This window comes from Mirounga angustirostris, unplaced genomic scaffold, assembly GCF_029215605.1.
Source record: "Mirounga angustirostris isolate CCGP_5_RB_7025 unplaced genomic scaffold, mMirAng1.0.hap1 SCAF_14, whole genome shotgun sequence".
In the NCBI taxonomy this organism is placed as follows: domain Eukaryota; kingdom Metazoa; phylum Chordata; class Mammalia; order Carnivora; family Phocidae; genus Mirounga; species Mirounga angustirostris.
This window is the reverse complement of record NW_026991722.1, coordinates 38,760,005-38,787,506: the sequence shown is the minus strand read 5'-3', so window position 1 is coordinate 38,787,506 and position 27,502 is coordinate 38,760,005. Positions and strand designations below refer to the sequence as shown.

Genomic DNA, 27,502 nt, shown 5'->3' with positions numbered 1-27,502 from the left:
TTCAAATTATATTTTTAATTTTATTTAAGATTTTTTAAAGATTTTAGATTAAGAATTTAAGATTTTAAGATTTTTATTTAAGATTTAATTTTTAAATTATCTAAACATAATAAGTTTAGAATCTATGCCTAAGATTTAAATTGGGGTTAGAAATAGTAAAAATTCAGTAATGGCCCATGTTTAACTTGGCCCATGTTTATTTTGGCCCATGATTGAAATGCTTATGCACAGTAAAAGATAAAATTATTTGTCTTAAAAATTATTTGTCTTAGAACTTAAGTTCTTAGAAGACAGAAATAGGGTCTATAGTATGGCTTGTACACCTATCAGCATAAAAGTACTTAATAAATGCTATTAATGATATTTGACATTACAACAGTTTGGTGTTCAACAGCATGGCGCATGAGGCATTTCTTCATCTGTGTATTGCCCATCTCACTAGCTTCATCTCTTTTCACTTTTTTTTTTAAAGATCTTATTTATTTATTTGACAGAGAGAGACACAGCGAGAGAGAGAACACAAACAGGGGGAGTGGGAGAGGGAGAAGGGAGCCCAATGCGGGGCTCGATCCCAGCACCCGGGATCACGATCTGAGCCGAAGGCAGACGCTTAACGACCGAGCCACCCAGGCGCCCCTCTTTTCACTCTTAAAATAGGTGCCCTGCTCTCTGGTCATACCAAACTACCTGCGATTCCACACACAGCACTATTTCATGATACCTTTGCTTTGCAAACAGCACCTGTTTCTAAAATGCCCTTACTTCATTTCTTCATCAATTTAAAAATTATATAATGATAATGATGATGCTGATGATGATAAGTACCTTCAGTGACAATAATTTTTTAAGGCTTTTTGTATATCATCTCTATTCTCCACAACATCATGGCAATGTAAGTATTTAACCTTCATTTACTCCATTAGTAATTCTCATTTTTAGATATAACCTCCTCTGAAAAACCTACCCCAATTCCCTCAGTTCAGTCAGGTGTCCTCCTCCATGACACTCTTCTACCTCATTATACTGCTGTCATGGCTTTGCTCACAGTGTATTAATGCTCTGTGTCCTTGTCTGCTCCCCAACAAGATAATGTGCTTCTTGAGTGAACAAAGTTCTCCTTTTACTTCCCCAATTCCAGCAAATTCTAACAATGTTTAATATATCTCAAGTGCTTAATAGTAATTGAAAAGACAAACTTATTTGAAGGACAAATAAAAGAAAATTAACCCTTCTTTTCTAGCCCTTCAACTCCTAGTACCTTCTACAATACTGAGCACACACACAAAGAAAGTGTTCAGCCATATTCTTCATTGAAATTTGTTATATTTATTAGACATACCACCTTTGGCAATTTTTAGTTAATATTTTTTGAAACTAGTATTCAGATGTGGACATGAGTAACCAGGTGGTTTTCCACTGCCATGTTCAACACATATGTTTTACCTTTGTGACATGTGTTAACAGTAATTTGTTATCAATAACAGTAGTATGCTGAGTAGTAGGAGCTTGTCTGAATGTTTTTGTTCCTGATTTTAATGGAAATAATTTTAATGTTTTTGCCATTAAGTATAACGTTTGCTGGAAAGTACTGGTAGACACATTATCAAGGTAAGGATGTTTTCATTCTATTTCTAGATAGTTAAAAGTGTTTTTGAAAATCATTAGTGCCTATAGTGTTTTATTAAATATTTTAGGTTAATTGTCTTTCATTTCTGTAAATGTACTGAATTATATTAGTACAGCTGATCCTTGAACAACACAGGTTGGAACCCGTGCAGTTCCTCCTACAGGCAGATTTTTTTTTTTTTTTTTTTTAAAGATTTTATTTATTTATTTGACAGAGAAAGACACAGCGAGAGAGGGAACACAAACGGGGAGTGGGAGAGGGAGAAGCAGACTCCCCGCCAAGCAGGGAGCCCGATGCGGGACTCGATCCAGGGACTCCAGGATCATGACCTGAGCCGAAGGCAGTCGCTTAACCAACTGAGCCACCCAGGCGCCCCTACAGGCAGATTTTTAACAGCACACCACTGTAAATGTATTTTTTCTTCCTTTTGATTTTTCTAATAACATTTTCTTTTGTCTAGCTTCTTTTAATATAAGGATATAGTATATAATATCTATAGCATATAAAATATTTGTTAATCAACTATTTGCAATCAGTAAAGCTTCCAGTAAACAGTAGGCTATTAGTAGTTAAGTTTTGGGGGAGTCAAAAGTTACACGTAGATTTTCGACTACATGAAGGCTGGTACTGCCTAAATCCTGCATTGTTCCAGTGTCAGCTGTACATTTGTTTATGTTGACTCATCTTCACATTCTTCAAAGGAATCTTACTTTGCATAATACATGCTTTTTAATCACATTTTAAAAACTCAATTCACTGATATATTTAAGAGTTTGTCATCTGTGTTCATAAGTGAGGTCACCTAAAGATTTCTTTTTCAAGCTAGTATTTTTCAGTTACAATTTCAGAATTATATTATTACAGAATAAATTTAGAAGCTTTCCATACTTTCTTATGGTCTGTATCTGGTCTTTGTAAGGAGGCCTATAAAGTATCTGGGCTTGTTTTTTGTTTTTTTTTTTAATTAATTTTTTTTCTTTTAGGGAGAGAGAGAGAACGCACACATGCAAGCTGGGAGAGAGGGGCAGAAGGAGAGGGAGAAAGAGAATCTCAAGTAGGCTCCATGCCCAGCATGGAGCCCAATGTGGGGCTCAATCTCATGACCCTGAGGTCATGACCTGAGCTGAAATCAAGAATTGGAGGCTTAACTGACCAAACCACCCAGGCACCCCTGTGCTTGTTCTTGTGGTTAGTGGTATAGACAAATTACATTTATTCTATAATTTTTATTCTACTCTTGTTGTGATTTTCCCTCTTTACCCAGTTTTCATTATTTGTATTTTAATAAATAGTATAATAATTTGTATATAAATTGTGTACTTCATCTAAATTTTAAAACAAAGTTCTATGCAAAATAGCATTCTTTCTTCCACTACTATATATAATTATGTCTCTTTTAATTTTTCCCATGGCTGTTTTTATATTCTTTTTGTCCTTATAGATATGCTAAATACTTTACATTTTTCTTACCAAAATGATTTGTTGGTAACACTAACGTATTACCTTGGCCTGTTCCATAAATTTTGCTGTATAGTTTATCATCAATAATTTATAAATAATTTGTGCTTCTACATATTCCTTAACACAGAACAAATAATGAAAAAATGTAATTTAAAAAATATTTCCAGTAATGTTTTCTTTTTGCTCTATTTTTTTGTTACTGAGTTCTGATTTTGCTCCATTGTATTCAACAAAAGTAACCTGTATGATCTGACCAGAATAACATAATGGTTAAGAGCACAGACTCTAATGTCAGTGCCAGATTTAGTGAATCTCAACTCCACCATTAATGAGCTGTGTGAAACTGAACAAGTTAATTCAAAAACAAGGCATTAGATTCTTCAACTGTAGAATGGGGATAAAAATAGCACAATCTTCACAGAGTTATTATGAAGTTGAAATGAGTTAATATGTCTGAGCACTTAAAATAATGCCTGGTATACAGAGAACATGCAAAATATCAGTATCTGTTGTTGTTATTAGTATTACTATTTTCCTTGATAATTTTTAATCTTTTGTGGCCTAGTACAAACTTTAAAAAAAATGATATTATTACACCTCTGTTTCATAGCCAACATGCTGTCCACCAACAAATCCAATTGGTGCGACCTTTAAAGTATATCCAGAGGATACCAAGTTAAAGACAATGGACTATCTCCACCCCCCATATCCAGTGATTCTCTAAAGACAAAATATTAGAGAAAAAGATTCTCAGGGAGCAAGTATTTCTAATTTGGAAAAAGCCCTGAAGCCCTTTGATATATGACCATTTGTTCATGCTGCCTATACACCAGCTTGAGGGTAAAACTGAGATGTCAGATATTAACAGATGTTTCAGTCTGTGTATTGGTCTCATCTGTATAAACATGGTACTATTTTTAGTACAATACAAATCCCCACCTCTACTTTGTAGGACAGGTTAACAGGAGAATTCACTAGTACAATGGGAAAAACACCGCAAGAGAAAAAAATGAAGATACGGAGACTGTGTGTGTGTGTGCATGTGTGTGCGTGTGTGTATGTGTGTGTGTGTATGTGTATAGAAACTACTTAGTGCAACCAATTAGAAATGAGAGGCATCAACCTAAAATAAATTTGCTTGAATAGTTTTCATTGACATAAAGAAGTTGTAAATTCATAATTATTTTTTATGTTAAATTTCTTACCTCAGTTTCTGTTATTGCCTCACGGGTTTTCTTCCCCCTTCTTCGTAATTTTTGCTTAGTTCTTTCCACATTTCTTTTAACATCGTCTCTCCTCTCAGTTATATCATTTAATATCTAGAAGACATTCAGAAATTAAGATGTGCAGCATTTGCAATCCAATTATTCTGGTTTAGACCAAATAGTTCTCAAGTGACTATTTTAATAATAACAGTATATATTTTGGTATAAAGGAAAAGGACCAACAAACATGAATTACAAAAACATACTATGATATCCACATCCCAATATTCCATTTGAATTATTGGAGAAAACCAAAATCTAACCAATTTTAGCTAAGTAACAAAAACTAAGAAACTCACATAGAAATCATCAGTTTTCACCATGATACTTAAAATATCTTAACCAAAATTAAAATTCCAGATACAAATTGTCAGCAATCATTACCAAAAGTACATAAAAACTTATTGTTTTCAAGAGTTTGTGTTAAATTGATAGTTCTTATAACTTATAAACTATTAAAATATAATAAAAACAAAAATGATTACTGAACTAAAAGATGAGATAAAACAATGGCTATTATAAAATAAGGGGGAATAAAAGTCATTAATCTTTTTAGGAATTCATTATACTCAGATGATTATACTGAGGCTTTTGAAGCAATTAATAAATTTCCATCACTAATGTAAGGAGGATCCATTATTAAAATCATTTATCTCACTAGGTGTTAGTACTGGTTATATATTCATTACATGAGCTCTAGGATAAGCAATTAAGAGCCCTGAGTATAGTAGTATACTCAGAATTTGTTGTTGCCGTGTTTTACGGCCTTGTGCAAGTTGCTTCATGCATTTAGGCCCAAGTTTTCTTAAGGCTATGATCCAGATAAACTCTGTCTTGTCTACTTCATAGGGAGACTTTGGAGATCAAAATAAACTCTCAAAATGGGAACATCTTATAAATCATAAAGTTTTTTAAATTAAAAAAACACTGAAAATTATTAAAGACTAAGAATATAAAATTACATCATCATTTACAAAGAAAAAAAAATCCTGTTGCCAAACTGGCCCAAATGAATATATATATGTATGTCCTCCCTGCATCTAAGGACAAGAATATATAACTCTTACCACACCCTCCACTTTTCCAAAAGACTAATGACATGATGCATACATATTTTTCTACTAAATTTTTCTTTGGGAAGGGCTAGCAATATCAGTTACTGCCATAAACTTGTTGTTTTGAAAATATTTTATCGACGTTTGCTTTATTTTTCATCCTAGGTGTCTTAACTTCTTCTACATACATCAAATATTTGCCATAAAAATGCCAAGATGCATTATATTTTATATTTGAGCAAACACAGCCTTAGCATTTTATTAACAAGCAGTGAAGACTTTGAATTAAATTTAACATAGTGGGCAATCACATCAGATAAATCACTACTCATTTATTTGAAAACTGCTTTTCCTAAGTACACTCTAATATAGAGTATGGGGTTCCAGGTAATAGCATTAGTAGTCTTGCTATATAGTTTCACTACAGATCAGTCGTGTGGCCATAATATATGTATTTTGTTCATGCTTTTATGTCTTACTATGTGAAATCATCATATTCCAAGTAATAATGTAAAATCACATACATGATTTGACTTAAATATTCCTGGAAATTAGCTTCTGGATTAATTACAAATACTTACATCAGAATGTTCTTTGTGCATAGTTCTGATTCTTATAGCGTCTTCTTCTAGTTCAAGCAGAGACGCCTCTAGTTCGGCCAGTGCCAGGGCACACATTGCTTTCTTTTCCAAAAGTTCCCGCCTCTCAAGTATCTGTTCTTCTTGAATGGTATACAGTCTTTTCTGCCAGCAAAGATTTTAAATAATTCACTCAGTTATTAATTACCTAAACATAGGTATTAAGGAGTGCACTTGTAAGGGTGATGTATGGAATTGCTGAATCATTATATTGTACACCTGAAACTAATATTTCACTGTATGTTAACTAACTGGAAATAAAAACTTAAAAAAAAAAAAAAACATTTATTGAGTCTCAATCCTGAGCCAGGAAGTAATGTTTGTTGTTATTTGAAAATTAAAAATAAATTATGCCACCATAAAAAGCAACAGGTATGAATATAGCATACTTATACAATGCATAGTTATTATTAGAAAAAATGAGAGAAAAATTTAATACAGACAATAAAAATGAAACATTCTTTTTTTAAATTTTCTTATTAACATATAATGTGTTATTTGTTTCAGGGGTACAGGTCTGTGATTCATCACTCTTACACAATTCACAGCACTTACCATAGTACATACCCTACCCAATGCCCATCACCCAGAAAATGAAACATTTTTAAGTAAGTATTGGAAGATAATAGGGTTAAAAAGCACACTAACAACAAATATTGAAATATATGCAATTCCTGTAATCTAAGATCCAATAAAACCAATGAACAAGAAGTTAATGACAAAATATTAAGCGGAAAGGGCTAGAAGAATATGGGATTATTGAACATCTATACTCATAGAAAAATAAATCAGAAAATTTGGCATTTTCAGCATATAGAACTAAAGAAACACTGCTTTTATATATTTGAAAATGCCAAATTTCCAACCAGAAGAAATCACAATTTGTGTTTATTTAAAAGAAGACCAGAGGTCCAGATAATCTCAAAAAAGTGTATAAAATAACACTGTTTTGGACTGTTTTGCCTCTTGATTTTATTTTTATAATTTTAAATATTTATGTATTTCTGAAAGGGAGGCATTCTAGAAACATGCCAAGGATGAAAACATCCAACCCTGGTTCCAAAGGATATGCAGGTGGTAGATAGAGATAAAAAGAATTAAAATTGATTTTGCTAGCTATAATAATTTAGTCTCAAAATCTTTATATAGAAATATCATATTTTTCTTTCAGTGTTAAAGAAATTCCATTGAAAGGCACTAAAAGTAAAGAAAACAGCATCATCACAAAGCAAACTGAGACACTTAGGAATAAGATCTCACTGCCCTTTTACTAGACTGGCAGAAATCCCCATTAAGCCACAAAATGAGATATGTGTCTGGGAGGTCAGTTTCTTTATGCGTGATCAGATACTGCTGGTTGTACAGAGGGCAACTGTCATCAGCTGAGGAGAGGAAACTGCTGGCTTGCAAACCAAGGAGTGAAAAGATGCCTCATTACAGGCAGATTTAAAATGCTAAGTAAAATGCAAATTAAAGGAATAAAATATTGAAACCAAATTAGGATTACCTGAATCATCATTCCGTTAGCCACTTCACCTCGTGTGAGTTTTTTCAAGAATTCTTCTCTACCCTATAAATTACCAAATTTTTAGAAAAGGAGGTTTTATTTATAGAATATCAGAAAACATTATTAAGGACAATTGCTAACACAAGATACATTTTACTTATAATAAAGAGTAAAATATTCATTAAAAATTGAGTATTATAAAAAAACAAAAACCAACCAACCAACCAACCAAACTCTTGATGTTATTTGAAGCAAAGTTAGTAAGTGATACAACCCCAAGAAAAAGAATACAGAATTTCAGTTCAGTTCAGTTTGTACTTTATAACCCTGAACTAAAATACTAAAGTAACCAATAACCAGTCTTCAACTCCTCTTTTTAAAAACTATCATTTTGTTTTTAATATTACTTTACAGAAGGCACACATTCAATTTTGAAAACAAGATAGACATAATTCAAGTTTGAAGTTTGTAAAATGTGATCAGGTTCTCCATTTGACTAGAAAAAATTTTTTTTTCTTTAAAAAAAAATTATTCCTTGAAAGTTAGTGGGCAAAAAATATGTGGATAGATTTAAACTCTCCATAGTTATACTTGACATTACCACACAATCAGAGATACTGCCTTTTAATTATGCAATATGAATTATGTAGCTGCTAAAAACAATATCAGGGTTAAATGGAAACATAATACTGTAGACAACATGAGACAGAGTGTGGTCTACTTAGTAAAATACCAACTGAACTATTATTGAAAATGTTCAAGAAGAGAGGCTGGAGAATGACAGAGTTATATGGTAGTTGTAAAAACATTTCCTAAATAAATAATTTGTTGAATAAATGCATTAACAAATAACAAACAAACTGCTTTTGGTTCCTAGGTTGGGTAATTAAACTGTAAAAGTTTTAGGTTCTTTCAAACTCAAAAATGTGTCTTTAAAAAATCTCTTCATATAATGAGAAACCCAAGATCCATTAAAATATCACAGTCACACATATTCTTACTTATAAACAGCATGTTAAGGATGGAGAGTGAAACCAGGCCTACAAGATGTTTTCCTGAGACTTGGGTAAACAGGTGAAGTGGTAGGAAATGCAGAGATAAGTGCCTGAATCAGAACTGGAAGAAGACTGCCACTTTTACCAATATGGCTTACAACCCAGCTTGTGCCAGACTTTTCGGTTCTCATTGCCAGTTCATTGTAGAGGGAATGAAAGCCCACAATAATGGCCATTTCACAACTATTACAACAATGGATTCAACCAAGAATTACCAATAGATGCTAAATTGAAGTGCATTTTTTTTTTTTTTGGAAACAAAGACAATTGCATGTTCTTAAAATGTTGCTCAATTGAGTACTTATTAATTACAGCAGGAAAATGAATACATCTGTTGGTCATAACTTTACCCAGATGATCAAACTTACTTTCACTAGTACTGAGACAAACTTATACCATGTACTTTGTGATATTTCACTGACACAATATTATAACTATGTAATATTCCTGCCAAAAGTGTTTAACCTGAATCTAATCATGAGCAAACAAAAAATAAATCCATAGTGAGAGATGTTCCGCAAAGTAACAGGCCTAGACTCTTCAACAAATGTCAGTGTAATGAAAGACAATTTTTTTTTTTAATGTAGGAGACTCTATGATGAAAGGAGACTCAAAAGTTATGAGATAAATGCAATGCATGGTGCTACGTTACATACAGAAATCAACTGAATTAGAGAAATTCGCATGTGAACTACGTATTTGTGCCAGTTATCTAATTATTGCCTCTTAATTCTAAATCCACTCTTTTAACTCTAATTTGAGATACTGGAGCTGTATATGTAAACAGTTTTCTTTTGCCAGCTGGAGTTAAGTTAGGCTTTGTCAATAGAGGGCAGTGGAGGGGCTTACAAGGCTGCAGCAAGGCACTTCACATCCTTGTTCTGATTCCAGTTATTTTCTTCTTCTTTCTGCAGAACTGCTGCCAGCTGGTATGCGGAAAACCAATGGTGCTTACCCTCCAGCCAAGTTCTCTACCCAGAAACTCCATTCAAACTCCATTTAACCTCCATCAAATTCTCTGGCATCTGGCAAGCGGCTGCTTATGGTCATCCACTGAGACACAGCCACACTCTTTCCAGTAAGACCTTATTCTGCTTTGGGGGAAGGCAGCCTCTTCCATACTTATTACTTCTTTGGGCACTTTCTTCATCCATAAAGGCTGTGGCTGCCCCCTATACTTGGCTATTTTTATATTCTTTAGAGCAGAGGTCAACAAGCTTTCTCTGTAAAAAGTTAGTAAAAAATTTTGGCTTTGGGGACATAAGGTCTCTGTAACAACTAGTTAATTCCAGTTTTGGAGAATAAAATATATCAAAAGATCACTTTGAAGAGATCGAAAGAAGCCAAAGAAAAGGGGGAGCATTCTCTGATGCTGGGAAGAGCCCACACTAAAATGGTCACCTTTGACCTGCTGCCTGGCTTTAGCAGCCAAAAACCAGAAGGTGGCAGCAAAGAGCTATTCTACTGGAAGAGACTCCTATGCTAGGACAAAGAACTGAAGAGCAATGTAAGGATGCTATGTGTCCAGAAAAGCACTTTTAAAGAGAAAAGAGAAGTAAATACTAAATATAAATAGATATAAGCTCAGAATCAAGGAAGTAGCATCAGTCTGCTTTCCAGTGATGGAGGGGAGCTAAGACAAAAGTTGGAGAATTCAAATAATTATAAAAGGTCTGAGACCAGGACAGAAATAAATAGACTTTAAAATTTAGAGCTATAGTCAGAAAGAAAAATTTAGTATTTCTGCAAATAACTGAGTTGGACTGAATCAGTGGGACAGAGCAGCTCCGGCTCTACATTGTGAGAGTACTGTTTAGTGGCCAGGATCCTAACAAAAAGTCCAGGTAGCAGCCCAAACTGATTCTTTCTAAAAATAAACACAAAGGTACTATTTTGACTTTCTTTTTCTATGAAAAAAAACATAGTTTTTTTTTTTTTTGTAGAAGCATTTTTAAATTACAAAAAGTAAAATTAAAATAACCTGAATCCACAAACGCAAAGATATGCATTGTGACTTTTTGGTGTATTCCATTTTAGGTCCAGGCATTAAAGTTGTTATGTTTGGTAGAGTCAGCCTAGTAAGATCTTTCTGAGCCACTAAAAAAAAGTCCAATTTTTTAAAATTAAAAACTGAATTTACAATTTATCCCTGTACTCACATATTTTAAGACCTATTCTATTACTGTAAAATTTGTGTATTGTTTTCCCATTATATGTTAACACTGTATTCATGCTTTCCATAAACATTTATTGAGTACCTACTTTGTTTTAAGCACTGTTCTAGGCATTGAGATGCCCCAGTGTACAAAACAAACAATCCTTGTCTTCTTGGAGCATATTTTCTTATTGCTATTTTGTAACTATTATAAACATACTTAACATGTATCTTTGTACCCTTTGTTCATTTTTATTATCTAGTGATTTTCTTTAAGCCTTGTTTTTAGAAATAATGTTAATTAACTATAGATTACAATTGTATTTAAAGTTCTCTACATATACTGGTTTAATATCCACAAATCAGTCAACATGATACATGACATTCACAAAATGGAGGATAAAAACTATTCGATCATCTCAACAGATGCAGAAAAAAACATCTGACAAAATCCAACATCTGTTCATGATTAAAAACTCTCAACAAAATGGGTTTAGAGGGAACATACCTCAACATAATAATAAATACATGACAAACCATTAGCTAACATCATACTCAATGGTGAAAAATTGAAATCTTTCCTTTATATCAGGAACAAGACAAGGATGTCCACTCTCACCACTCTTATTCAACATAGTACTGAGAGTCCTAGCTGCAGCAATCAGACAAGAAAAAAATAATAAAAAGCATTCAAATTGGTTAAAGAAGTAAAACTATCACTATTTGCAGATGACATAATACTATATATAGAAAACCCTAAAGACTACCAAAAAATTATTACAACTAATAAATAAGTCAGTAAAGTAAAGTTGCAGGATACAAAATAATACATAGAAATCTGTTATATTTCTGTACATTAATAATAAAGTAGCAGGAGAAATTAAGAAAACAATCTCATTTAAAATTGTAGCAAAAACAACAAAATATCAGAAATAAATTTAACCAAGGAAGTAAAAGACCTATACTCTGAAAATTGTATGACATTGATGAAAGAAAGTGAAGACAACACAAATGAAATGATATACCTTGCTCATGAATTGGAAAAATTAATATTGTTAAAATATCTATACTACACAAAGTGACTAATCCACAGATTCATTGCAATCCCTATCAAAATACCAAGAGTATTTTTCACAGAACTAGGGAAGAATCTTAGTAAATTAAAAACACTGAAACAAAAGTAAAAGAGTACATGATCAAAGCTGTTAATATGGAACACAGAAAGAAATAAAGAAGAGTGACTGTGCTTGCAATCTATAGCATAAATGATTGAGTTTCTGAGCTGCTTAAACCAGAAGGAAACATGAAACATTAGAGACTGCCAATTATTAAGAGAGAAGGAATATAATTTTATCAAGAAAAGTTTTTTCTTAGTTCTGTAATCTAACATAAATTAAGTGCATAGGTTTTTGACCATCTTGAACAACATGACTACCTCTTTCATTAATTTAAAAAATCAAGCAGCAATAATCCATTTTGACCATTACTTTCACCAACTTCTGTTAAAAGTCAAGGATGTAATATCAACTTATAATTCAATAAAAGCTACTGTACAGGGTCAAGAGTAATACACTTTATATTTTACTAATAGGTATAAATCCTCAAGAATCAAAATAAATAAATTATTAGAATGTCCATTTTCTAACCATTTTAAAATATCATCAGTCTCAATCAGAATCATGATAGAAGCTGTATAGTACACAAATCACATTTTGGCTTGTTAAAGCTATTTTACTGTTAATTGAACTGGACATTCTCTAAGAAGGCCTGAAGTGGTAAAATTTATGACCTCTGAGAAAGTTTTTTAGAAGGTTTTGATTTTTACTTTGCTCAGACAAGATTTTTCTCTAAAGAAGAGTTAAGGGTTGTTATAAATATTTGAAAAAGAACTCAAGCAAAATCATAACCTTCTAAAGTATAAAGTTATAGATCAGATTACTGTGCCCTAGAACACTGTAAGGACATAACACATTGTCTTTTTCTAGCATTAAAAGTAATCCCTAAACACCTAAACGAAGTTTAAAGGCTAGAAATCATACAATGTTTGCTCTTAGACCACAATGGAATTAAACTAGAAATCAATTAATAGAAAGTTTATTAGAAAAATCCCAAAATATATAGAGACTAAACAACATATTTCTAAAAAACATATGGCTAAGAAATAAATCTTAAAAAAAAAGTATAAATATTTTGAACTAAATAAAAACAAAAACACAATTTATCAAAATTTGTGGGATACAGCAAAAGCAGTGCTTAAAGAGAAATTTATAGCACTGAATGCATATATTAGAAAAGAAGAAAGACCTAATACCAATAATCTAGATTTCAACCTTAAAAAACAGGAAAAAGGAGAGAAAATTAAATCAAAACTAAGCTGAAGAAAAGAAATAGTAATAATTAAGAGCAGAGATCAATGAAATTGGAAACAAAATCATAGTGAAAAAAATCAATGAAACAAAAATGTGTTTTTTTGAAAAGATCAATAAAATTGATCAGCCTGAAGCCAGATAAACTAAGAAAAAAAGAGGCAGGACACAAATTACTAATATCAGAAATGAAAGCAGTGATCACTATAGATCCTTTGGATATTGAAAGAACAGTAAAGGAATACTATGAAAAACTCTATTTTGAAAAACTGGATACACTTGATGAAATGAAACAATTTCTTAAAAGAAATCTGCCAAAACTCATATAAGAAGAGGTAGATCATCTAAATATGCTGCTATTAAGGAAATGAAATTAATAATTAATTACCTTCCAAAACAGAAAGCACCAGGCCCACACGGGTTCACTAGTAAATTCTATCAAACATTTCAGGAAGAAATTATACTAAATCTCTATAATCTCAGAGGATAGAAGCAAAGGGATGCTTCCTAACTCATTCTGTAAGACCAGCATTACTGAAGCTAAAATGTGTGTGTGGGAGGGAGGGGGTTGGGATATTTACAAAAAATAGGATCAGGTATAGGCAAGGATGATTCATCTCAACATTCCTTTTCAATATTGAACTGGAAAGCCTTGAAAATACATTGATAAAAAAAGTAAGTAAAAGTACCCCTGGAGGGCGCCTGGGTGGCTCAGTTGGTTAAGCGACTGCCTTCGGCTCAGGTCATGATCCTGGAGTCCTGGGATCAAGTCCCGCATCGGGCTCCCTGCTTGGCGGGGAGTCTGCTTCTCCCTCTGACACTCCTCCCTCTCCTGCTCTCTCTCTCTCATTCTCTCTCTCAAATAAATAAATAAAATCTTTAAAAAAAAAAGTACCCCTGGAAATAATAAGCAATTATGTACAGGTGCAGGACACAATGTGAATAAACAATCTTCCATTGTTTTCCTATATGCTAGCAATGAACAAGTAAAATTATAAATTAAAAACAATGATTATTCATATCAGTTCCCCCCAAAATGAAATAATTAACTCTAAATCTAATAAAATATGCATAAGATCTATATAAGGAAAACTCTAAAACTCTGATGAATGAAATAAAAAAAACTAGATAAATGTTGAGATATTCTATGTTAACAATAGGAAGACTCAATATTGTCAAGAAGTCAGTTCATTCTAACACAATGTGTAGACTGAATTCAATCACTACCAATATCCTAGCAAGTTATTATGTGGCTATTGACAAAGTGATTCTAAAATTTATAAGGAGAGGCAAAAGACCCAGAATAGCCAACACAATATTGACAAAGAAAAAAGGAAGAGGCATAAACACATTTAACATGAAAACATACTATAAAGCTACATTATTCAAGACAGTGCAGCACTGGTAAAAGAATAGACAAATAGATCCACAGAAATACAATCAATTGATCTTTGACAAGAAAGCAATGACAACACAGTGGAGCAAAGACAATATTTCCAACAAATGATGCCAGAACAACCAGACATCCCCACATGCAAAAAGAAATGAAGCTAGATGTACTTTATACCTTTCACAAATATTAACTCAAAATGGATCATAAACCTACATGTACATCAAAAAAAAAAAAAAACAAACTGTAAAACTCCTAGAAGATAACAAAAGAAAACCTGGATGATCTTGGGTACGGCAATAACATTTTAGATACACCACCAAAGGTACGATCTGTGAAAAAAAAATAATTGATAAGCTGGGTTCATTAAAATTAAAACCTTTAGCTCTATGAAAGCCACAGTCAAGAGAATGAGAAGATAAACCACAAACTGGGAGTAAATACTTGCAAAAGACAAATATGACAAAGACCTGTTATCCAAAATATACAAAGTACTCTGAAAACTCAACAGTAAGAAAACAATACGTTAAAAAGGGGGTCAAAGATGTTGGGGCACCTAGCCAGCTCAGTCAGTAGAACATGGACTCTTGATTTGGGGGCTGTGAGTTCAAGCCCCATGTTGGGTGTAGAGAGTACTTTAAAGGGGGGTGGGTAATGAACTTAACATGCAACTCACCAAATAAGATATACAATGGCAAATAAGCATATGAAAAGATGCTATACATCATCTGTCATCAGGGGAATGTAAATTAAAAAACAACAATGAAGTATCACTACATGGCTTACAATGGCCAAAATCCTGATCACTGACAACATCAACTCTTGGTAAGGATTTATGCATTGCTGGTAGGAATGCAAAATGGTACAGTAACTTTGTAAGACACTTTGGCAGTTTCTTATAAAACTAAATATATACTAAGATCCAGCAACCATGTTCCTTCACTCATACCCAAAGGAGATGAAAATTTATGTCCGCATAAAAACCTGTATATGGATACTTATAGTGGCTTTATTTATAACTGCCAAAACTTGGAAGAAACCAAGGTGCTCTTCAATAGGTGAATACATAAACTATGGCAATCCAGATATAGAATATTTAGTGCTAAAAAGAAATGAGCTATCAAGCCATGAAAAGACATGAAGGAATCTTGAATGCATATTAGTTAAGTGAAACAATCTAATCTGACAAGGCTACATACTATATTATTCCAACGATATGATATTTTGGAAAAGGCAAAACTATGGAGACAGTAAAATGCCAGTGGTTGCCATAGTTGCCATCAGAGGGAGAAGGGATGAACAGGTAGAGCACCAAGGACTTTTAGGGCAGTGAAAATACTCTGTATGATACTATTATGATGGATACATATTGTTATATATTTGTTCAAAATCTAGGCATGTACACACCACCACCAAGAGTGAACTGTGATGTAAACCATAAATTTTAGGTAATTACCATTATCCAATATAGGTTAATCCTTGGTAACAAATGTCCCACTCTGGTGGGGGATGTTCACAATGGCGGAGGTTACATGCATGTGTGGGGGTCAGGGGTATATGGGGAATCTCTGTATCTTCTCTCAATTTTGTGGGGACCCTAATACTAAAAAATAAAGTCTAAAAGGTGATCCTAATATGGTTATTTTGAAATTCTGAGGCTGAATAAATCTTTTTTGGTTGGAGTATATATCTCCTTAGTGTCTGACTAGTTTAGATCAACTCCAGCATCAGAAAACCTTGTCCCCAAATTCTACACAGCTACCTAAAAACTATGCTACTTTGGGCAAATCATTTCACCCCAAAATGAACAAACTAATAACACCACAGTATTATGAACAGTGAATTAACATGTATAGAGTAGCCTACAGTAGGCTTGCAGAAAACTGTCTTCCTTTCTACTTCCTTTCTTCTTTTCTACTAAGTTTCCACTTAGTTCTAGTACTATGATTTTTAACCTAGAACCAGAGTGGCCTGATGTTCTTCTTTTCCACCAAAATTCTAGTATGTTCAAAAAACCCTCCAAATTCCTGCAGCTTGCACAAAAACCTTCTATTTAAACGTTGAGAAGTATTTAATATCTGATGAGCTTTCAAGATTTTTCTTGTTATGATATTACATTCTTCAGACAACACTGAATGATTTTCTGTTCATTCCATCAATACCATAATTGAATACATACTACCCTTTTATTGACTTATCTCCTATCCCTGTGGATAATTTTATCCTGGGACTTAGCTAACCGTGTCTTTTCTGAATAGGTGAGTTATCGGGATTGAAGGTATGAAAAAATTGGGACAAATTATCTGTAATAGCTGGAAAATTCCAGAAACTGCCAAATATCTTGATTGTTCAAGGTTGCTTCTAGTCTAAGACTGCCTAAGTCTTACTGAGCATTGTACAGGTACATTAATTTGAGGAAACATAACTCAGAAATTTTACCTCTAAGGTTTCAAAATGTTATTTCTCAAAGCTAGCTCAGATGTGATAATGCTATAATTTCTAGAAGACATGAATTAAGGGCAGAATCAACAAATATGCAAAGTTACCTGCAAGAAAAACATGATGCCAAGACTCAGAAAATTAAATAGATTTTTATTGCTTAGTCAATGAGAGACAGTGGGGTCATTACAAAGGCAAAACTACAAACCTGAATTACTCCAAACCTGAATTACCTAAGGACTCTCTAGAAATTTATTTTTAATTCATTACCACTCTGACACAGATACACATGTGTACATCAAAGAAAATTAATGCCCTATATATTCAGCTCAGAGATTAGTGGAAGTGTTTAGTAATGGGGAATTACTTCCTAAAATGCGTAATTTCTTTCTGTTGCTTCTTTCTGTGTCTTAGCTACTAAAGGGTAGGGAAAGGACCTGATTAATACTTTCTTCAATTTTGCTTGAATAAAACCAGGGGGACACTTACACTTTGCCTTAGGTTGGTAAAGCAAGAACAGTGGAGTTACATCAAATTTGCACTCAACCTATAAACTGTATTTTATGGCATCAGGAAAACTTAGGAAAAAAATAAACAATTCAATATAACACCCTTCTTAATAGATGAGTGACTTGGGCTAGTGAAGCCATATAGCTGAAGAACTGAAGGCAGGTTGTGACAGGTATGAGATAAATATGTGAACAAAGGTTTCTTGTCAATTGAAAAAATTAAGAGACATTGTTAAGTGACCAAATCAGGGGTTGATGTCTTCACTGATATTCTCAGTGGAAAAAAAAATTAATTATTGGCCATTGAGAAACACAGACTAACGAAAAATTAAAGAAAATTATAAAACAACATCTACTGTTATTATATATGCTAAACCATATGTATAATCACATGCTTTATATTTTTAAAATAACTTTGAGGCGGGGGTGCCTGGGTGGCTCAGTCGTTAACCATCTGCCTTCGGCTCGGGTCATGATCCCAGGGTCCTGGGATCGAGCCCCCCATCGGGCTCCCTGTTCGGCAGGAAGCCTACTTCTCCCTCTCCCACTCCCCCTGCTTGTATTCCCTCTCTCATTGTCTCTCTCTCTGTCAAATAAATAAAATCTTAAAAAAAAAAAAATTAAAAAATGAAATAACTTTGAGGTTAATTTTTACTATACATATGGTTTCTATCATACTAATTTTGGAACATATATGGCATAAAAAACCCATTGAGTAATCCATGGGAAGGGATAGAGGTAAAATACACAAGTCCATCGAACAGCTGGATTCAATGTGGGAACAAAATCCTAGTCTCTCAGGTATAGAAACATTTATTGGAAGACAATCTAAGTGTCCTAAATTTAGAAAGCACAAGAGAAAGTCTTCACTGAACACAGAACACAGATTCTGAATTTTACAAATAATTGTATGATAATAAGTATTCAATAAGTAAATGCTAAAGATGGGAGGAGTGTGAATATGATGTGTGATGGACAGAAGTAGCCTGTTAAAGTGGTCCTTTATGTGTGGTAAAATGGAGTTGACTTTGCTAGCGTCTATACCAAATGACAGGGGGTGGCTATTCATCATGTTTCTCACTTAGGAATAGATTTGAGGCCTACGAGCAGTTGTTTCTGTGGAAACACTGTGGTCTACTAAGCATTGCTTGGTGCTCAGGAATCCAGTAACTTGCAGGCCTGATGTAGGTAATCCCTTTTCTTCTATTAGTAAGGTGCAAGGGCACTTCCCAGCAACCCTTCTTCCTACCATAGGCTGGAACTATTATTATACATTAGATACACAGGATGAGTTTAAACCAAGCACCATTCTTCTGGTGATCCAGGTAGTTTATGGTCAGTAACACCAAAAGGCAGACGTTAAATGTTGATTAGCTACACTGAGCCCCATTCCTCTTCTATTCATGCTGGGCAGCTGAAGAGAAATGATTTTATTCAGATTTATTAGAAGAAGTAATTATTTTAAAAGGCTATTATAACTTAAATTAAAATCAAACTATCATCAACAAATCAATAAAACTGAGGTTAATTACCATTTTTTACAACTAAGCAGAACACAGAGATACAAACCTTGAATTTTCTTCTCACTTCTGCTATTTTCTCTTCTAATTCCTCTGTTTTAAATTTGGTTAGGTGGAAAACAGCACCAAGCTGATAAGCTTCCCTGTATAATTGTTTAAGAAATTCATCATTTTTTGACCTTAGTTTCATCAAAGATTGGATTTCAGACTCAAACTCTGCTTTTTTCTTTATACTGTAAAAAACAAAACAAAAAGATTGATATGATTATTTCAAAAGACTATATATTGAGGCAAATACATTTAATAATAGTAAAAAAGGAACAAGGTCATGTTTTAAATGTTGCCAAAAATATAAAATAACCAGATACTTAACTAAAACTTGAATACAAAGAATATGACCCAAAATTCTATTTATTTTCCTGCTTTTCCTGTTGGCTACTCTTAATTGTCAAGCTGTGCTCCACCTCAGAAGGATATCAATAAAAAAGGCTTGGAGACCTCAAATGCTCAGCTTTCAGAGCATTCATTCCTTCTATATCAATCCATCCCTTCTAATCCTGTATAACATTGCTATTAAGAATAATCAAATAGGAGAAAAATGCAGTCCATGAAAAAGAGAAACAAAACTTAACAAGAGAAAACTAGTAAGTAAAACAAAACTTTCAAAAAGAAAACCAGGGGTGCCTGGGTGGCTCAGTTGGTTAAGCATCTGCCTTTGGCTCAGGTCATGAACTCAGGGTCCTGGGATCAAGCCCTATCTTGGGGCTCTCTGCTCAGCGGGGAGTCTGCTTCTCCCTCTCCCTCTGCTCCTCCCCGCCATTCGTGCTTTCTTTCTCAGATACATAAATAAAATCTTTAAAAAACAAACAAACAAAAAACCAAAAAGAAAACCAATAGCTAAGGAGAAAGAGTTAATAGAGGGAAAAAGTAAGACATTAGATTGGATACCACCTTTTTCCAGATACATACCATTGAGGCATACAAGATAAGAAGAAAATAAAAATAAGACATAGCTACATTCACATGAGGTAACCATCTCTATGGAATAGAAATAAAACTGGAAAGCAAAATAAAAGTGGAGGAGAACCAGCCAGAAACTAGCTGAAGGTATGTGTAGTATGTGAACCTGTGCAAGGTTCACTACATCACAGCAGGGGTTTCTATCAGTTGTACTTGTTTGTGAAAGAACCAACTTACTGATGAAGGCTATAGGTTTATAGAAAGCTACAGCATTGGGAAGAAAAGACCCAGAGACCAAGAACTCAACCAATGGGTAAAGAAAAAATGAAAAAAAAAAAAAAAATGGAAACACAACATACAAAAAGCAGTTCTAAAAGGGAAATTGATAATAAGTGCCTACATTAAAAAAAAAAAAAAAGACAGATCTCAAACCACCTAACTTTACATCTCAAAGAACTAGAAAAGTAAGAACAAACTAAGCCCAAAGTTAGAAGAAAAGAAATGATAACAGAGCAGAAACAAGTGCAATAAACCAAAAGCTATAGAAAAGATCACCAACAAAAAAATATGTTTTTAAAAAATATGTAAAAACTGACAAACCTTTAACTACATTAAAAAGAGAGAGAGAAAAAGAAAACTCAAATAAAATCAGAAATGAAAGGGCTACATTACAACTGGTAACATAGAAATATAAATGATCAAAGAAACTACTATTATGAACAATTGTATGCTAACCAACTGGATACCCCAGAAGAAATACATTCCTAGAAACACACAATCTACCAAGACTGAATCATGAAAAAATAGACAATCTGAACAGATCACCGATGAATAAGAAAACTGAACCAGTAATCAAAAACTCCTAATTAAAAAAAGACCCAACCTGACGGCTTTACTGGTGAATTCTACCAAACATTTAAAGAGGAATTAATGCCTATTGTTCTCAAACTCTTCTAAAAAATTTAAGAGGAGGGAAAGCTTCCAAACTCAATCTATGAGGCCAGCACTACCTTGATACCAAAGCCAGACAAGGAGATTACAAGAAAAGAAAATTACAGGCCAATATCCCTGATCAATATAGATGCAAAAATCTTCAACAAAACCCTAGGAATCTGAATTCAACAACGAATTAATAGGATTTTACATCATTATCAAGTGGGCTTTATCTCTGGGATGCTAGGATGGTTCAAATATGCAAATCAGTAAATGTGATACACCACTTTAGTGGAATTAAGGATAAAAATATGACCAGGTCAATAGAAGAAGAAAAGAATTTGACAAAATTCAACATCCATTTATGACAAAAACTCTCAAAATACTGTATATAGAGGTAATGTATTTCAACATAATAAAGGCCACGTATGACAAGCCTACAGTTAACATCACACTCAGTGTAAAAAGCTGAAGGTTTTTCCTCTAAGATCAGGAACAAGCCAAAGGTGCCCACTCTTATCGTATCTTTTTCAACACGGTACTGGAAGTCTTAGAGTATTTAAGCAAGAAAAAGAAGTAAAATGTATCCAAATTAGAAAGGAAGAGTTAAAATTTTCTGTTTGCAGATGACATGATCTTATATAAAGTGAACCCTAAAAAACTCCACCAAAAAGCTGTTAGAACTAATACATAAATTCAGTAAAGTTGTAGAATACAAAATCAATATACAAAAATCTGTTGCATTTCTATATATAAACAATGAACTATCTGAAAAAAGTGAAACAATCTCATTTACAATGGCATCAAAAAATAATAAAATATGTAGGATAAAATTTAACTAAGGATATGAAAGATCTACAAACTGACATTGTACATAAGACACTGATGAAAGAAACTGAGGAAGACAAAGATATGGAAAGATATCCTGTGTTTATGGATTGGGATATTTAATAATGTCAAAATGTCTATACTACCCAAAGCAAACTAGAGATTCAATGAATCTCTATTAAAATTCCAGTGGCATTTTTCACAGATATAGAAAAAAAAATCCTAACGTTTGCACAAAGCCACGAAAGACCCCAAATAGTCAAAGCAATCTGGAAAAAGAAGAACAAAGCTGGAGGTATCACATTTCCTTATTTCAAACAATATTATAAAGCCATAGTATTCAAAGCAGTATGATACTGGCATAAAAAACAGACACATATACAAATAAAACAGAATGAAGAGCCCAGAAAAAAACTTTTGACAAGGATGTCAACAACACACATGGGGGAAAAAATCATCTCTTCAACAAATGGTGTTAGGAAAACTGGACAGCCACATGCAAAAGAATTAAATTGGCTGGACCCCTATCTTACACCACTTACAAAATTAAATTGAAATGGATTAAGGACTTAAATACAAGAACTAAAACTATAAAACTCCCAGAAGAAATATAGGGAAGATTCTCCTTGACACTGGCTTGGCATTTTTTTTTTTTTTTTTTTTTACACATGACACCAAAAGCACAGGAAACAAAGTAAAAAATCAAGTGGGACTATGTTAAGTTAAAAGGCTTCTGTACAGCAAACAAAACAAAACAAAAACTCTCAATAATTTGAAAAGCCAACCTACTTAATGAGAGAAAATCTATTTCAGACCATTTATGTGATAACCACTAATGTGATAAGACGTTAATATCCAAAATATATAAGGAATTTCTGTAACTCGGAAGGTAAAAACCAAATGATGTAAACTTTAAGTATATATATAATTTTTTAAAAACTAAATAAAAGAAAGCATGAAAATACTTTTAAATTGATAAGAAAAAATGACTTTGGATCTAGACTATGATACTTAGATAATCCTTGTATGAATGGATTGAATAGAAAACGGAATGTGAGTTCATGGAAACAGGAATGTGCACTTAAGATTTGCTATGAAGAATAGGAGGGCAGAGCTGGAAGGTAGGGCTCTATTTTATCGTGTGTTTTCTTCTTTTCTAAGATAAGCAATATTATGCAATGTTCATATGCTATTAAAGTAGAGGGAAATAATGATAATTCATGGGAAAGAGGAGATAATTGTAGCTGCAAAGCCCCTAAATGTGTAAGAGTAAATGGCATCCAGGGGTGCCTGGGTGTCTCAGTTGGTTAAGTGTCTGCCTTTTGGCTCAGGTCATGATGTCAAGGTCTTGGGATCACTTCTCCCTCTCCCTCTGCAGCACCCCCCCATGCTCTTTCACTCTCTCTCAAATAAATAAATAAAATCTTCTTCAAAAAAGAGTAAGTGGCATCCATTTGGCAAGTGTGTGGGTGATGGGAACTCCTATGTAAGAGCTGCTTCCGTTATTACATGTTAATAGAGAGGAACACAGAGTATGTAAAGACAGACGCAAATAGGCTAGCAAGAGAAAGAGGTAATTTTCATTTGATCGCTTCTATGTCCTCTATTAATTATTTGGGAAGATTATTAGCTTTAAAATGAGGATGATGTGGGTATTAGGAATGAAGAGTGATAAGATGTGAAATAGTTCTCAGAAAAACTGAATTGTCTAAAAATTTTTTGGTAGTGGTGAATGTGACTTGAGATTTATAGTCATAGAATTTAAGTTCTACTCAGCAGTAAATTTACTGCAGTACTAATGAAGCTTAAATATGAGGGCCTCTAACTGACCCCAACCCCTTGTAAAGTCTTTTGAGTGTCTCTAACAGTGTTTTCAAATGGTCATACATTTTTTATAGAGTTTGTAAAAATAAGATATTTTAACCAAAATTTATTAAGACTATTTTCTCTTTCTGACATAATTTATCCTTGTCAAGTGGCATTGAATTGGTTGTGGGAATTCTATATTCATAACCTTGTATTCTTCATGAAGAGATCTCACATTCTATAACACTTAGGGCTCTACTAATTATTTATATCCCATCTTCTTGTCCTTTAGGGCCCACCAAAACATGATCCACCCATGGTGAAATTAATTAACACAGCTGTGTTTTACTTTAGTCACATTCAGTTGTTGGGATCCTGCTTTAGTTAAATGATAGGGTTTTTCAAGTCACAGAAATAAAATTTGAAGGTTATTTAAATGAATGCTTATTTTGGTCAGATATTAACTAGGTTCTGTATAAAAAAGAAGGAAGGACAAAAAGGTGGGATATAAAAAATTAGTAGGGATAATAGACTGGTCATCTTAAAGTGTCAAATACTTGTTGGAGGGTAATAGTAGAGTAAGTAAGCTGGAAAGAAAGGTATCAGTTGTGAGAGAGTGGATTCTTAAAATTGAAACCAGGAGGTGACTCCATTAATGGAAATGGTAAGATGTAAGGGTAAAACTATAAGAGAAGGTGGTTGGTATGAGATGGAAGAAAAGATTGTTGGGAATGTGGAGGTCTAAAAATTGAGAATCCAAGTTCTTTCATGTACTAAATACAGACCAAATTCAGGTTTTGATTGCCTCTGCACAGACACAGAGAGAATGGAAATGGGAAGAGCAATTTATTTGTAATATTTTAATTCCTTAAAAAATGTCTAAAATAGGCTAAAATATTGGTGAGTAGTTAATTTTGAATGGTGCGTATAGCATTTTCTCTTTCAATAGCTGAAAAAGTAAAAAATAAAATAAAAGCAAAATAGTTTAAGAATATTCATTGAAAAATGTGCTGGTAAATGCTGAAAAAATAATATTCTATACTCCTGTGAAGTAACTCAAATTAATAGGCTGGTAAGATATAGCTAAGCAAGTATGAAAAACACCATACCCTGCGGATTCATTCTAAGTATTCCAGCCTATTTAACAACTTCAATAATATTCTAATTGCTATCTCTACAAATAAATCACTATCCTGTTAACTCTTGATAAACACATTTCATAAAATATACCAGTATGTCTTTATGGTATTCAATAGCTTTTTTGCTCATTTCCCTTGATTATCAACCCCATCTTTGGATCACTGCAGTTACAATGGCATTGTCTTGCTTCAGGCACAGTAGAGCATTAGGAGTAGATATTTTACAGAGCTTGAAAGTAAGAAAATGGCTATACAGAAATTCATACCACACGGTTAACTTCAAGCAAACTAAATACAAATTAATCAATTTCAAGTCATCTTAAACAAGTTCATTTTCCTTGACTTAGGTTACTGAAGCCTGCCTATCATGTGAATAAGCAATCAAGTAAAGTTGCTTGCTCAAGTCAAATGTCCCAAATGTAAAAGGTCCATTTCTAAAGGATGCTGGCTTATCTGAAAGACAAAATTACTAATTACACATTGTACTACAAGGTAAACAATGATGTATCATTATCATCACCAAAAGGGCTTGCAAATATTTGTATGCATAGTCATGAACAAAGATCTGTTAAGAAATAGGACATCTGGGAGCAAGATGGCGGAGGAGTAGGAGACCTGGATTTCGTCTCCTCTCAGGAATTCAGCTGGATAGGGATCAAACCATTCTGAACACCTACAAACCCAACAGGAGATCAAAGAAAAGAAGAGCAACAACTTTCTGAACAGAAAAGCGACCACTTTCTGGAAGGTAGGACGTGCGGAGAAGTGAATCCGAGGCGATATTCGGGAGGATAGACGGCGGGGGAGGGGCCTCCGTCGGCCGCTTCTGGCAAGTGATAGAGCAGTGGAGCACAAAATCGGAACTTTTAAAAGTCTGCTCCGCCGAGGGACGTCACTCTGGTGGCTAAGCGGGGGGTGGAACCCTCCGGGACAGTGTGGTCTCAGGACCCTCGGGGTCACAGAAGGACCGGGGGTGCCTGAGGGCGGCAGAGCTCCCAGGTATCGGAGCAGGGAAGCCGGCTGCAGAGGCGGAGCCCAGGCGCGGGCTCTCAGCTCGGGGTGGCCATAAACCGTGATCCGCGGCACAGCCGGGCCACTGCTCCTCCAGCAGGGACCCAACAAGCGGCAGATCCGGGGAGACTCACCTTCTTCCCCCAGGAGGAGCCGCGCGGGAGTGCACTGCAGGGATCTGCTGGGTTTGGAGACTCCATCCGGGGTCGGGTGCCAGGGATAGAAATGCGCGGTCACAGGCCGGGTGAGCACGGAGTGCAGCCGGAGACCGGGGAGACGGGAGTGACTGACGGCTTTTCTCTGGGGGCTCACTGAGGAGCAGGCCCGAGTTCTCGGCTCCTCCGGGGCGGAGATTGGGAGGCCGCCATTTTCACGCTCCGCCTCCAAAGCTGTACGGAAAGCTCGCAGGGAACAAAAGCCCCGGAGAGCAAACCCGAGCAGATTACTTAGCCAGGAGGGGCAAGGGCGGGGCAATTCCGCCTCCGGCAGAGACATTTGGGAACCACGGCAACAGGCCCCTCCCCAGAAGATCGGCGAGAACAGCCAGCCAAGACCAAGTTTACCGATCAATGAGAAGGGCAGAACTCCAGCGCTAGGGGAATACTGCACATAGAATTCACGGCTTTTTTACCATGATTCCTTAGTCTTTTAAAGTTAATTTTTTTTTTAACTGTCTTTTTGTCTTTTTATTTCTTTTTGAATTTTTCTTTTTCCCTTTTTCAAACAACATCTTATCAATCCCTTTTTTAAAAAAAAAAAACATTTTTATTTTTCATTTTTAGAGTCATATTCTATCCCTTCATAGTAGTTACCCATATTTTTGGCTTATATATATAAGTTGTTCTCTCTTTAAAATTTTGAGATAGTTTCTTCTAACAGATTAAAATATACCCTAAATCTCTAGTATATGGTGTTTTCTATTCCCCTGCCTGATCACATCCTCTCCCTTTTTTTTTCTTTTTCTTTTTTCTTTTTTTAAATCTTCTTCTTTCTTTTTCAAACAACTTCTTATCAATTCCTTTTATAAAATTTTTTATAATTTCCATTTTTACAGTCATTTTCTATCCCTTCATCATATCAACCCTTATTTTTGTACATATATCTTTTTCTTTCTTTAAAATTTTGGGAGACACTTTCTTCTAAAAGACCAAAACACACCCCAAATCTAGTGTGTGGCACTGATCTATATACCATATAGATCATATTTGATCACATTCTGGTTTTTCTTTTGTTGTTGTTGTTTTGTTTTGTTTGTTTTTGTTTTTATCTTTATCTTTTTCTTTTTTTTTCTTTTTCTTTTTTCTCTCTTTCCCCTTCTTATCCCACTGCTTCAGGTCTTTTCTGATTTGTTTAGAGTATATTTTCTGGGGACGTGGTTACTCTGCTAGCATTTTGTTCTCTCATTAATCTATTCTCCTCTGCACAAAATGACGAGACGGAAAAAATCACCTCAACAAAAAGAACAAGAGGCAGTACCGACTGCCAGGGACCTACTCAATACGGACATTAGTACGATGTCAGATCTAGAGTTCAGAATCATCACTTTAAAGATACTAGCTGGGCTTGAAAAAAATATGGAAGTTATTAGAGAAACTCTTTCTGGAGAAGTAAAAGAGCTAAAATCCAACCAAGTAGAAATCAAAAAGGCTATTAATGAGGTGCAATCAAAATTGGGGGCGCTAACTGCTAGAATAAATGAGGCAGAAGAGAGAATCAGTAATATAGAAGATGAAATGCTGGAAAATAAAGAAGCTGAGAAAAAGAGAGATAAACAACTACTGGATCATGAGGGCAGAATTCGAGAGATAAGCGATACCATAAGACGAAACAACATTAGA

The 27,502-nt window shown here is 34.2% G+C and overlaps 1 protein-coding gene across 1 annotated transcript in view; it reads right to left on the bottom strand.

Annotated features, from left to right (window-relative positions):
- The window catches only part of CCDC178 (coiled-coil domain containing 178), a 397,121-nt gene that overhangs the window by 265,653 nt on the left and 103,966 nt on the right, over positions 1–27,502 (bottom strand). The window contains exons 12-15 of the mRNA XM_064578794.1: positions 19,037–19,220; positions 7,554–7,616; positions 5,990–6,151; positions 4,294–4,407 (exon numbers count right to left, since the gene is read on the bottom strand). Of these exons, the coding sequence (XP_064434864.1) occupies positions 4,294–4,407; positions 5,990–6,151; positions 7,554–7,616; positions 19,037–19,220 (523 nt within the window). The remainder of the gene's footprint in view (positions 1–4,293; positions 4,408–5,989; positions 6,152–7,553; positions 7,617–19,036; positions 19,221–27,502) is intronic.